Consider the following 13,940-nt stretch of genomic DNA (forward strand, 5'->3'; position numbering starts at 1 on the left):
AGTATCTTTAAACTATATAATACAGTATTAACTGGAATCTCCATGCTCAGTCTCTTCGTAGTATTACTTTCTGTATATCTAGGTGAGTGCCTCCCATGTTGTTAAAAAAGTGGTAATGCTTTTGGGATAAGAAATATGTGTTCAGCCCTAACCGGTTTGGCTCGGTGGATAGAGCGTCAGCCTGCGGACTGAAAGGTCCCAGGTTCATTTCCGATCAAGGGCATGTACCTTGGTTGCAGGCACACCCCCAGTAGGGGGTGTGCAGGAGGCAGTTGATCGATGTCTCTCTCTCATCGATGTTTCTAACTCTCTATCCCTCTCCCTTCCTCTCTGTAAAAAAATCAATAAAATATATTTTTTTAAAAAAAAGAAATATGTGTTCATAACAGAGTTTACATTTCCAAACATATTGTACTCTTTGAATTGACTACTTGTAGGAGAGACCAGTCATTTTTCTTTGCCCGTTGAAATAAATTGACCTTATTGCTTACAGCAGTGGGAAGACATTTCTTTCTTTCTATTCTTTTTTGTTTGTTCATTCTGTTAACAGTCTTGTTAAGATATAATACACATACCATACAATTTCCCCATTTAAATGTACAACTTAATGGTTTTTAGTATATTGAATAAATTGCTTTCATGTCTTTGTCCATTTGGGCTCCTATAACAAAATACCACAGAGTGGGTAGCTTATCAACAACAAATGTATTTCTCTTGGAGTTTGGAATTCCAAGATGTGGGTGCCAGCATAGTCGGATAAGGACCCTCTTCCAGAAAAGAGACAAGGGAGTGCTCTTGTATCTCTTTTATAAGGTTGCTAATCTCATTCATAAAGGTTCTGCCCTCATGACCTAATCACTTTCCAAAGGCTCAGTCTCTTAATACTGTTACGTTAGAGGTCAGAATATCATCATAGGAATTGGGCGGGGGGGACACACTCAGACCAGAGCAGATTCATATGTGCATTTTCCTTACGACAGGTCTTATGTTTCAGGAATTTAAGATGGTGTCAGTGACCATCTTATGTTAATTCAAATAATCCCGTAAATCTTTGGGAAAATAAAATGACCTATTACAAAGGGGCAAAACTTGACCGGCAGTTCACTGTAAGTAGAACCATGGATGGTCAATAAAACACATGAAAAGGTGTTTAACTCCTGTAGTAATTAATGATATGGAAGTTTTAAAACTTTCAAAAATATTAAAATTAATTTATATTTTTTACCAAAATATGTGAACATATTTTGTTTTTTAACTTTAAAAATTTTATAATTTTTAAAATAAGAAGCATACTAAAAGATGAACAAGAAAAACAATAGTTCTTTGCTTTTCCATCTCCCTTCTCAGGCCACTACTTTCAACTCCTTTTGCTTGCTTCTTATTATTATTGTTTTTTCTTTTCCTGAATAAGTCTGATTCCATTACCTCCCAGTTTGATATGGTTGCCGCATTGCTTAAGATAATATCTTCTAGGACCTTGAACTGGGTCAAATTGTTTACTGTTATAGAGCACGTTAACATATAGAACGCCAAACTGCTCCAAGTCCAAAGGTTAATTTTTTGAAATTGGAACTTTTTGTATTTTTTAAAGAAAACAGCTGTTATATTCATTAAATTAGAATCTGAATTAATATATTTCCTAAAGTATTTAATCTAGAAGCAAATCAGAACATCAAATTCTTTTCCAAAGTGTATCAGTATTTCATCATTTAGTTTCAAGTTTCTTATGTTTCTGCATCTCCAGTTGCAGCTTTTTCATTTTTAAACAGGATAAGTAATCTTTAGTTGTGACCTATTTAATGATACAGTCACAAAATCTTTCTACCCTGACATTATTCTCATTGTATATCTTATTTATTAAATTTTAACCTAGATTCATTTCTTACCTAGCATTTAGTTAACCTCAAAACTCATGTTTTGATTTTTTTGCAATGAATTTTAAATAAAAATTCTCATTACCATTTGTCCTTGGGCAGTTTACCTTCCCTGTTAATGAATTCTGGAGAGAAATCTTCCTCTGAAAGGATACTATATCTTTGTTTCCTTTTTGTAGTATCTGATATGCTTTTTTCCTATTAAATGCCTCTCTCTCAGCTGGCTGTTTTATATCTTTTATAAAACTCATTCAATTTGTCAATAATCTTCACTGCTAGGAAATTCAACCTAGTGTTTACAAGTACTTCTTGAAATACTTTTGAATTTTAGTTTTTTTAATGGCAAAAACTCCAAAGTGTGTAAGTGGTTAAAACTTGGTTTGTTTTCCCTGGCTGCTATAGCTCAGATGGCTGAACAGCATCCTGTGCACCGAAGGTTGCTGGTTCTATTCCAGGTCAGGGCACATGCCTGTGCTGCAGGCTGTACCCCTAGTAGGGGGCATGTAGGAGGCAGCAGATTGATATTTACTTTCACATTGATGTTTCTCTCTCTCTCTCTCTCTCTCTCTCTCTCTCTCTCTCTCTCTCTCTCTGTCTTTCTTTCTCTCTCTCTCAAAATTAATTTAAAAAAAAACTTGGTTTGCTTTAGTTTGGCTAAGGAAAATGTTTAAAAATTATGACCTTTTCTTTTTAAACTCATTACAGATTTTTTGTTTTAAACAATGAAGCTGGGTTATTGGAATACTTTGTGAATGAACAGTCTAGAAATCAAAAACCCAGAGGTACTTTGCAGCTTGCAGGAGCTGTAATATCACCCAGTGATGAAGACTCTCACACCTTCACTGTAAATGCTGCCAGTGGGGAACAGTATAAACTCAGAGGTATGATTGAGATACGAAAATTAATAGTGTGATTGTTTTTTTCCCTTGAGAAGTTGGTATACTTCCCTGCTTTCATTTGGGTTTTAGAAACAGAACTACTGTCATTGATGATGTAGATACAATATTCTAAACCTTGAAATTACTTTAAGAATTTATGAAAAAAATAAATTAATTTTTTTAGATGGGACAATGAACAGGTCTGTTAAAGATTGAACCCTCTAAAATATTTGTAGAGATGAAACCCTAATTACTGAAAAATCTAAAAATACAGGTTTCTTTAAATGATACTTTTTAATGTCTGCATTGGTTAGTAGTTTACCCCTTTTCTTGATTTAATTTGTATTTTGTGGTTTTCAGGAAGTAATGTACATAGCTGGGATTTATTAAAATGTTCATTCTCATTAAAATAAAATAGTTATATTTAGATAATTTTAATTTATGTAGAAGTTTATGATTTTTTTCTAATATACATAAAGTATAATGAAGATCTGAAAGTATTCAGTATACATTAAATGCTTAATAAAGTTTGTTTCTTTAAATAAGACCTTTTTTTTTTTTTTATTGTCACCAGAGGATATTTTTCCATTGATTTTTAGGGAGAATGAAAGAGAGAAACATCAATGTGAGAGAAACACATCGATTGGTTGCCTCCTGCATGAGCCCTGACCAAGGGCCCGGGCCAGGGAGGAATCGAACCTGGGACCCTTTGGTCCACAGGCCGATGAGCAGAACTGGCTAGGACTAAATAAGAGCATATTTTTATGAGAAACTTACGATATCTCAAGAGTCATATCCCCATCTAGCTGCATGTAATTTCTCCTCCTTATGAAATAGCCACATCCAGCTACTGTGTTACCTAACAAGGTTGATGCTTGGGTCTCTTTTCTACTTCCCTGCAGTCAGGGACATTTGCTCTAGGGAGAGTAGTCAGTCCCTGGTTTTCAGTGATCTCTTCTTCCTGCTGTAGACAATTGTATTCCAAAAATAATTATAAAAGTGAGTAACTTGTAGATTGTTTTTATCAGCTACAGATGCTAAAGAGCGACAGCATTGGGTTAGCAGACTTCAGATATGTACACAACATCACACTGAAGCTATTGGCAAGGTATGTGGATTCATGCACAATATTAATGCACAGAAATGGGGAAATAATTTTTTAAATTTCTTTTCACATTTTTAAATTGAGATGCTATTCATATACTCCTTTAAGTGTGTAATTCCATGGTATTTTAGTACAGTCAAACCTCAGTTCCCGGATGTCTCTAGTCTCTAACACAGCAGTTCTCAACCTGTGGGTCGCGATCCCTTTGGGGGTCGAACGACCCTTTCACAGGGGTCGCCTAAAACCATCGGAAAACACATATATAATTACATATTGTTTTTGTGATTAATCACTATGCTTTAATTATGTTCAATTTGTAACAATGACATTGGGGGTCACCACAACATGAACTGTATTAAAGGGTCGCAGCATTAGGAAGGTTAAGGACCACTACTCTAACAGTTTGGTTCTCGACCAAGTTGTTCATGGGAAAAATGTCTCAGTCTTTGAACAAAATTTCAATTCTGGATCCTATCAGTCCTTTCTTGCTGATACATCAGCATAACAAAAGGCATCTCTCATGCCACAAACAAAGGAGGGAATGCAAGTTAGTTTACTGCTAAACCTTGGGTATTTAACATCTCAGGAAATCCTGATGTGAATATTTTTTGTTTGGGTTTTTTTTTTCTTTTGTTGCTAGCAAAATGGACAATTAGCACAATTTTAAAACATAAAGAGGCCATCAAGTGCTAATGTTGCTATGGATATGAAAAAAACAATGATCACAGGCAGTTGAAGAGGAAGAAAAACTGTTACTGACTTGGATATACAAAAAGTAGGTAGCCAGTGACAGCTTTTCAGAGGCAGTGAAAGATGCGGCATGAGTGCTGAAAGTGATTCATTTAAGGCAAGCATGGGCTGAGAGTTTGACATGCTTGATTTAAGGCTATAGTAGGGGGTGGTTTCATAAATTTAAGAAAAGAAGTGTTTGTTTGTAGATTAAGCAGTATCTTAGACATGTACTGTATCAGTATTTCCGTATTTTGTAAGAAAGGTTAAAATAGGGAATCATTTGGGGGTCTGGAATGAATTAATTCAATTTACATTATTTCTGATGGGAAAAATTAATTCAGTTTTTGAACAAATCACTTCTGAAACAGCTTTCCAGAATGAATTAAGTTCAAGAACCAAGGTGCCGTTGTATATTTGCAGGATTGTGCTACCATTGCAACTAACTAATTCTAGAACATTTTCATCCTCCTCCAAAAAACCTATATCCATTAGTAGTCACTCCTTGTTCTTGCCTTTCCTAGCCACTGGAAAACGTGGATTTATTTTTTATTTCTATGACTTTTCTATTCTGGGTTTTCATATAAATGGAATCATGCAATATGTGGTTTTTATGTGTGTATCTGGCTTTTTACACTCAGCATGATGTTCTCGAAGTTCATCTGTGTCATTGCATGTATCTCATTTTATTCCTTTTTAATGGGTGAACAATGTTCCATTGTGTGGCTATACCATGTTTTATTTAGGCATCCATCAGTTGATGGACATTTGCATTTCCTGGTGTGGCTATTATCAATAATACTACAGTGAACATTTGTGTTTAAGTTTGGGTGAACACATGATCTCAGTTCTTAGGGTATATATATATATTTAAGAGTGAAATTACTGGGTCATGTGGTAGTTCTCTGTTTAATTTTTTGAGGAATTGCCAAACTGCTTTCCAAAGAGGCTGAGCCATTTCACATTCCTACCAGCAATGTATGAGGGCTTCAGTTTTACACATTCTCGCCAATGCTTGTTATTGTAATCTGGGTGTTTTTTCTTTTTTTTTCTTCTTTTTTTAAAATATATTTTATTGATTTTTTACAGAGAGGAAGGGAGAGAGATAGATAGTTAGAAACATCGATGGGAGAGAAACATCGATCAGCTGCCTCCTGCACATCTCCCACTGGGGATGTGCCCGCAACCCAGGTACATGCCCTTGACTGGAATCGAACCTGGGACCTTTCAGTTTGCAGGCCGACGCTCTATCCACTGAGCCAAACCGGTTTCGGCTGGGTGTTTTTTCTTATTGTTATAGTCATCCTAGTGAGTATGAAATGGAATGTCAGTGTAGTTTTTTATTTCATTTCCTAATGACTAATGTTGAAAGTCTTCTCATGCTTATTGGTCATTTGGATATCTTTGGAGGGGTTTTTTTGTTTTGTTTTGTTTTTAGTTTTTAAGTTGAAAAGAAGAGTCTTAGTACTTGATATCTGAGTTTAGAGATATCTAAAAACTAGGATCTGGGAAGAATAAAGGATTCTATACCTAGGTGACAGGTTAAAATTTTTTAACTTAAAAATTTTTTTTCTCCCTCTAGTGTTTTTTCCCCATAAGTGAGTTTTAAAAAGTTGTTTGTGATTTAGGTCTACTGCACAGTCTATAGGAAATTTGATATAAATACTTTACTCATGCTGCAAGATTACAATCATTGGCAGTGATCAGAAAGTACCAGTTTGTTCCAAAGATACTTGCATGCTACATTTAGAAATTTTATGTTGAATATTGCTAAGTATATTTTTTGCTTCAATCATGATGTTTAAAAATCTGAAATTAGAAAGTTATTCTAATATTTATAAAATGTGAAAAAGCATTCTTGATAGCACACCAGGAATTAAGTTTCTAAATACATTAGTTTACTATGGGTATGTGAAATGCTTATACTTTGTGTGCCTTAAAATTTATCATTTTCAGAAATGTTCTTATAGTCAATTCTGAGATTAATTTAATTTTTAAAACTCATAGGTTCAGGGTTAGAGAGCCTAAATTGTTTTTAAAAGGAATGATTTTCTTTGTTTGTCTAATAGAATAACCCTCCTCTGAAATCACGGAGCTTCTCACTTGCATCTAGTGGTAATTCTCCTATATCCCAAAGGAGGCCAAGTCAAAATGCCATTTCTTTTTTTAATGTTGGACATTCCAAACTACAATCAATGAGCAAAAGAGCTCACTTACCTCCAGACCATCTTGTAGAAGTCAGAGAAGTAAGTATGAATTGAAGTCAAGTTAAAATGCACAAAATAATCTTACCTACTTGGTTTTATCACTAAAATTGTTTAAAATTCTGTTTGTGTCTTCTGGGCCTTCAATGTTTCCCATCTAGTATGCTGAGATAATTTTTAAGTCTTAACGATTCCCTGATTAGGGAAGGGAGTTGGGCTGGGTGAAAAATTGAAGGGATTGAGAAGTACAGATTGATAGTTACAGAATAGTCCCAGGAATGTGGACTGCAGCATGGGGGATATAGTCAGCAATGTTATGATGGCTGTATGTGGGGCTGGGGTAGGTGCTTGAAGTATTAGTGGTGTCCAACTTTGTGGAGTGTGTGGTTGTCTGGTCATCATGCTATATGTCTGAAACTGGTACAGAATGATATTGAATGTGGACTGTGATTCAAATTTTTTTTTTTTAATATATTTTATTGATTTTTTACAGAGAGGAAGGGAGAGAGATAGAGAGTCAGAAACATCGATGAGAGAGAAACATCGACCAGCTGCCTCCTGCACATCCCCCACTGGGGATATGCCCGCAACCCAGGTACATGCCCCCGACCGGAATTGAACCCAGGACCTTTCAGTCCGCAGGCCGACGCTCTATCCACTGAGCCAAACCGGTCTCGGCCAAATTTTTTTTTTTTAATATTTTTTTTTTATTGATTTTTTACAGAGAGGAAGGGAGAGAGATAGAGAGTTAGAAACATCGATGAGAGAGAATCATCGATCAGCTGCCTCCTGCACATCTCCTACTGGGGATATGCCCGCAACCCAGATACATGCCCTTGACCGGAATCGAACCTGGGACCTCTCAGTCCACAGGCCGACGCTCTATCCACTCAGCCGAACCGGTTTCGGCTGATTCAAATTTTTTAAAAAACAAAGTATTTCCTGATTATATATGGTGTCCAAAGTTTCCTCAACTCTGTCAACTATGTAATAGCTAAACTCTCATTTTTCAAAAGTCTTTTATTTCTCAAGTAAAGGTACAGACTCCTTTAATGTAAAATTTAAGTCTAGTGGTAAGACCATATGGCCAAACAAGTGACTCCTTTATTTATTTGTTTGTTTGTTTTTAATCCTTACCTGAGGGTATTTTTTCATTTATTTTTTTTAGAGAGAGTAGAAGGGAGGGAGGAGAGAGGGAGATAAACATCAAAGTGAGAGAGACACAAGTGAGAGAGACATGTCAATTGGTTGCCTCCCACTCGCCGCCTGACTGGGCTGGGGATTGAACCTGCAACCGAGGTACATGCACCTAAATGGCAGTCAAACCCATGACCCTGGAGGAGAAACTAAGATGGCGGCATAGATAAACACCGGGAAATAGTCGCCCCACACAACAATTGAAAATTAGCCCAAAGGACGGAGCAAACATCGTCCAAAACAACAGGAAGGCTGGCTGAGTGTAATTTCTACAACTAGAAGAAAAGAAAAGCACGCTGAGAGCCAGAGGAGCTGCGGAGGCTGAGTGCAGAGGTACACGGCGGCTCGCGCGCGCGGAAAGGGGGTGGCACCTGAGGACGCGGCTGTCTTTTTGAATCACAAGCTCCCGACTGCTCTGATCTCCGGCTCCGGGAAGTCTCTGGTGACCCAGGTCTCATACAGGGAGAGGCTGCTCTCTCAGGCGGCAGCGGGTGAACTCGGGGGCAGATTTCCCTCAGAGGTGCTTGCAGTCATTGCCGGGACACTGAGACACGCGACTCCGGGCGCGGAGAATCAGCCATTGCTTCTTTCTGCGGCCTTTGACTCCCTGAGACCCCGCCCCACCCGGGCTGCCTCAGAGGCTTTTGCATGTGAATGCCCCAGAACTTTGCAACCTGATAATTACCTAACTGCAGCCGGGCCAGCCAGACCCGGAACTTCCAAGAGAAGGCCCAAGGCCCCGCAGCGGCTTGCATTGCTTCACAGCTGAGCCTCTTCGTAGTTCCTGCTGTGTGGCCTCAGGCAGGGGCTGAATTAGCACCTCCTTAGATCCAGGAGCCACTGTACCCAGTGGTCAGAGGGGGTCCATTCTCCCACTTCAGACACAGCTGCTTCCCACAGCCAATTGGCCTGGAGGTCAATTCCTCCCAGTGATCCTACAACAAGCGAGGCACCAAGAGTGCACCAAGAGTGTCCACCCCAGGTAACTGGGGAGGCTGAGCCACTGGGCCCTACAGGACACCTGGCGCGCAGGCCACTCTATCAACACAGGGAAGCAGCCAAAATGCGGAGACAAAGAAACAGGTCACAATTGGCAGAAACGGAGGAGGCCAGACGACTGGATATAGAGTTCAAGGCCACGTTTATAAGGTTTGTCAAGAATTTTATGGAAACCGCCGATAAATTTAATGAATCCCTCAAGGAGTATGGTGAGACCATGGAGGTCATGAAAAAGGACCAATTAGAAATTATGCATACACTGACTGAAATAAAGAATACTTTACAGAGCTCCAACAGCAGACAAGAGGATCCCAAGAATCAAGTCAAAGATTTGAAATACAAAGAAACAAAAAATACCCAACCGAAAAAGAAAAAAGAAAAGAGATTCAAAAAATATGAAGATAGTGTAAGGAACCTCTGGGACAACTTCAAGCGTACCAACATCAGAATTATAGGGGTACCAGAAGGAGAGAGAGGGCAAGATATTGAAAACCTTTTTGAAGAAATAATGACAGAAAACTTCCCCCACCTGGTGAAAGAAATGGACTTACAAGTCCAGGAAGCGCAGAGAACCCCAAACAAAAGGAATCCAAAGAGGACCACACCAAGACACATCATAATTAAAATGCCAAGAGCAAAAGACAAAGAGAGAATCTTAAAAGCAGCAAGAGAAAGACAGTCAGTTACCTACAAGGGAGTACCCATCCGACTGTCAGCTGATTTCTCAACAGAAACCATGCAGGCCAGAAGAGAGTGGCAAGAAATATTCAAAGAGATGAATAGCAAGAACCTGCAACCAAGATTACTTTATCCAGCAAAGCTATCATTCAGAATGGAAGGTCAGATAAAGAGCTTCACGGATAAGAAAAAGCTAAAGGAGTTCATCACCACCAAACCAGCATTATATGAAATGCTGAAAGGTATTCTTTAAGAAGAGGAAGAAGAAAAAGGAACTCTTACCATTTGCCACAGCATGGATGGAACTGGAGAGCGGATAAATACCACAAGATCTCACTTATTTGTGGAATATAATGAACAACATAAACTGATGAACAAGGACTGATCCAGAGACGGAGAGGCATTGATTGGACTGTCGGGCCTTGGAGGGAAGGTAGGGGAGGGTGGGGGCAAGGGGGAAAGATCAACCAAAGGACTTATATGCAAGCATATAGGCCTAACCAATGGACACGGACAACGGGAGGGGTGAGGGGGTGAGCGGGGAGAGGGGGGGTAGAGGGTACACATATGTAATATCTTAATCAATAAAAAATATTAAAAAAAAAACAAAAAAAACCCATGACCCTTTGGTCTGTGGGCTGACGCTCTAACCATTGACCCAAACTGGCCAGGGCACAAGTGACTCTTTTAAGATATACATGTATATATAAATATATATAGAGAGAGAAAATTTCAAGTATATACAAAAATAGTTCAGTCCTTGATGTTGCCTTATCTCAACATTTGCCTCTTCCTTTTTCAAACTGAGTGCCAAATAATCCTATATAATCCTATATAATAAAAGGCTAATATTCAAATTGTCCTCTCGACTGGGACTTCGATCAGGGGGCAGGGCTGGCCGGCCAACCACCCACGGCCCCTCCCCCCGGCCAGCCGGACCCCACCCGTCCATGAATTCGTGCACTGGGCCTCTAGTTCTAGATAATAAAGAATGAAGTTGTTAGGTTCTAAATATTCCAGGTATTGTTTGCCGAGTTAAATTTGATAGAGCTTTTAGATATCTATGTATGTGGCCTCACACAGATAATGTGATTGGAAATTAAAGAAATACTTTAATAGCATTTTAAGTTAATTGTGGCTATTCTTTAGCACTGCATGGAAATTTGACAGTGGTGCTCTCTTAAATGTTAGATGCAGTGTGGAATATAATGTATGTCAGTGAACTTCTCATATTCTGTTATATGACAGTTTGTTGGTATGTTTTGCACTTGAAATGGAACCTAAACTATGCATAATTTTGTAATAGTATTATACATCAGTCATTTGGAAAGCATGCAGGTCTTGCGAATGTTGATCTATTTTATCATTGTATAATATCAAAAATTCGTGTTCATTAACATCTGCACCAATCTCATCAGAAAAAGCTTTCAGTATTGGGAAGCTGTCATGCTTACGGTGAGAGATAGGTTTTCCAAAATTCAAATTTTCCTTTTAAAGCTCAGATTAAATTGGGCCCCTGAAATTAGAAATTTATTATTCTAGTTATAATTGGCAACAAATACTGTCAGTTTTTCTTGAAGCAAGTTTCAGGCTCATTTTTTTTAATTTAGAGAAAATGTCTAACACAAACCACCAGATCTGCATATGTGTAGATTCTAACAGTCATTCCATGAAGGAAAGACACCCCTGTGCTTCTCCTCTACTACAGCACTCTACACTTCTGTGCTTTGGTCACCAAATGTGTGTGGGGTTCCCCCACACTAAGCAGTTCTCTAATTGTCTGTGGACACTAGCTGGGTATCCTACAATGTAATTCAGTTCTGACACTATCTACCTGAAATAGTGTCAGATCCCACAAGACTGTCCCCACTTCAGATGCCAGTCACAAATCCAGGTTGTCACCTGTGCCTCTGACAAGCAGCTGAGGTTTCCTCAGGTATCATTTGCTAGAACAGCTCATAAAACTCAGCGAACAGTTTCTTTACTTCTAGCGGCCTGGTGCACGAGCAGTTCATGCACTCGGGAAGGGGAGGGGTTGTCCCCTTAGCCCGGCCTGTGCCCTCGGGCCTAAGCTGGCAGTTGGATATCCTTAGCACTGCTGCGGAGGCGGGAGAGGCTCCTGCCACTGTCATTGCGCTCGCCAGCTGTGAGCCTGGCTCAGGGCTTCTGGCTGAGCAGCGCTCCCCCTGTGGGGAGCGCACGGACCACCAGGAGGCAGCTCCTGCGTTGAGTGTTTACTCCCTGGTGGTCAGTGCGTATCATAGTGATTGGTCATTCTGCAGTTTGGTCAATTTGCATATTAGCCTTTTATTATATCAGATTTTATCAGTGTATTATAAAAGAGTATAATTCAGGAACAGCCAAATGGAAGAGATGTATAGGGCAAGATATGGGGTAAGGAGTATGGAGTATGAATGCTCTCTCTGGTCATACCACCCTCCCAATACCTTCAAGTGTTCATCAACAAGAAGCTCCTAACCTCTTCCTTTTGGGTTCTTATGGAGGCTTCATTATGTAGTCATGATTGACTAAATCATTGGCCATTGGTGATTAATTTAACCTCCAGCTCCTGCTCCTCTCTTCCTGAGAAAGTGGGGTGTGGGCTGAGAAATGTCAACCTCTAATCACAGTGTTATCTGGCAACCAGCACCTAGGTAGAGTGGGACTCACCAAAATTCACCTCATTGCCATAAATTCTAGTCTGTTGAATAGGTTTGTAATGAATAACAAGACACCCATTTCACCTTTATGTTCTGAAACTATTTCAGGAACAAAACCAGATATAACAAAAGATACCCCTATGCTCTAAACATTTAGGAAATTACCCAGGTTTAGTTTCAGCGTGCCAGGAAGGAGTGGGTGGCACGAACCGAACATATATTTCTTAACTATATCACATATCCATTCATGTCAAAATGGTAATCTGTGGAAAAAACAGCTAGTTCATACTTTGAGTTTCTAGAGTGATCCAGTTATAGGAGGATGTAATGCAAAGCTATAACTCACACCTAGTTTGAAAGAAACTTTTTTTTTTCCTGAACATACTTTTATTGATGTCAAAGAGGAAGAGAAAAGGAGAGAAGAGATAGAAGCATCAATAGTGAGAGAGAATCATTTATCAGCTGCCTCCTACATGCCCCACAACCCAGACATGTGCTCTGACCGGGAATCGAACGGTGACCTCCCAGTTCACAGGTGGACACTCAACCACTGAGCCACGCCGGCTGGGCAGGAAACTTTTTTTTTTTAAATATATATTTTATTGATTTTTTTTACAGAGAGGAAGGGAGAGGGATAGAGAGTTAGAAACATCGATGAGAGAGAAACATCGATCAGCTGCCTCCTGCACACCCCCTACTGGGAATGTGCCCACAACCAAGGTACATGCCCTTGACCAGAATCGAACCTGGGACCTTTCAGTCCACAGGCTGATGCGCTATCCACTGAGCCAAACCAGTTACAGCCAGGAAACATTTTTTTTTTAATATATTTTATTGATTTTTTACAGAGAGGAAGGGAGAGGGATAGAGAGTTAGAAACATCGACAAGAGAGAAACATCGATCAGCCGCCTCCTGCACACTCCCCACTGGGGATGTGCCCGCAACCAAGGCACATGCCCCTGACCGGAATTGAACCTGGGACCCTTGAGTCCGCAGGCTGACGCTCTATCCACTGAGCCAAACAGGTCAGGGCAGCCAGGAAACATTTTAACCAAAGTTCATGGAAAAGTCTAGCAATAGATTAAGTAGCAGCTGGCAAAAGCAACTGAGAATAGTCATTGTGCTTGAACATAAACTTATTACTAAAGCATTTTAAAGAATTAAAATGACCTATGTTAGTATTTATTTTTTAGTGTTAGTGCTATTTATCAAATCACTCCATTCAGTGCATGCTTCATGCTGGTGCTATTGTATGCCCTACGAGTAGCTAAAATGACCAGTCTAGTAACAAAGTCAGACAATTAAAATGCAAGTGATAAGATCTAATTTGGTTTTCAGGCAAACTAGATGCCTCCTAAGTGATGTGTTACTGTTATAGGCACCAGAAACACCAGAAAAGGTGTTGTTGGACAGCCGCCTGAGGTGAAGGGAGATAGCTGTCCCCTCTTCAGTTCTTGTCAGTCTCATAGGAAGGAATTCAAACAAGTGACTCAGCATTGTGGCAAAGCAATTTATTAAAAAGTAAACCAAGTGATTTTATTAAAGAAGCAAGGGAAACAAATCTATTAGACTACATCTGGCCTAGATTGCAGATAGGTTTCTCAGCTAGCCCAAG

The 13,940-nt window shown here is 39.4% G+C and overlaps 1 protein-coding gene across 1 annotated transcript in view; it reads left to right on the top strand.

Moving 5' to 3' along the window:
* Positions 1–13,940, top strand: part of OSBPL11 (oxysterol binding protein like 11) — an 82,884-nt gene that overhangs the window by 25,752 nt on the left and 43,192 nt on the right. Inside the window, exons 3-5 of the mRNA XM_081085388.1 lie at positions 2,580–2,755; positions 3,781–3,860; positions 6,656–6,832. Of these exons, the coding sequence (XP_080941514.1) occupies positions 2,580–2,755; positions 3,781–3,860; positions 6,656–6,832 (433 nt within the window). The remainder of the gene's footprint in view (positions 1–2,579; positions 2,756–3,780; positions 3,861–6,655; positions 6,833–13,940) is intronic.

Source organism: Myotis nattereri (assembly GCF_964212035.1).
Source record: "Myotis nattereri genome assembly, chromosome: 3".
In the NCBI taxonomy this organism is placed as follows: domain Eukaryota; kingdom Metazoa; phylum Chordata; class Mammalia; order Chiroptera; family Vespertilionidae; genus Myotis; species Myotis nattereri.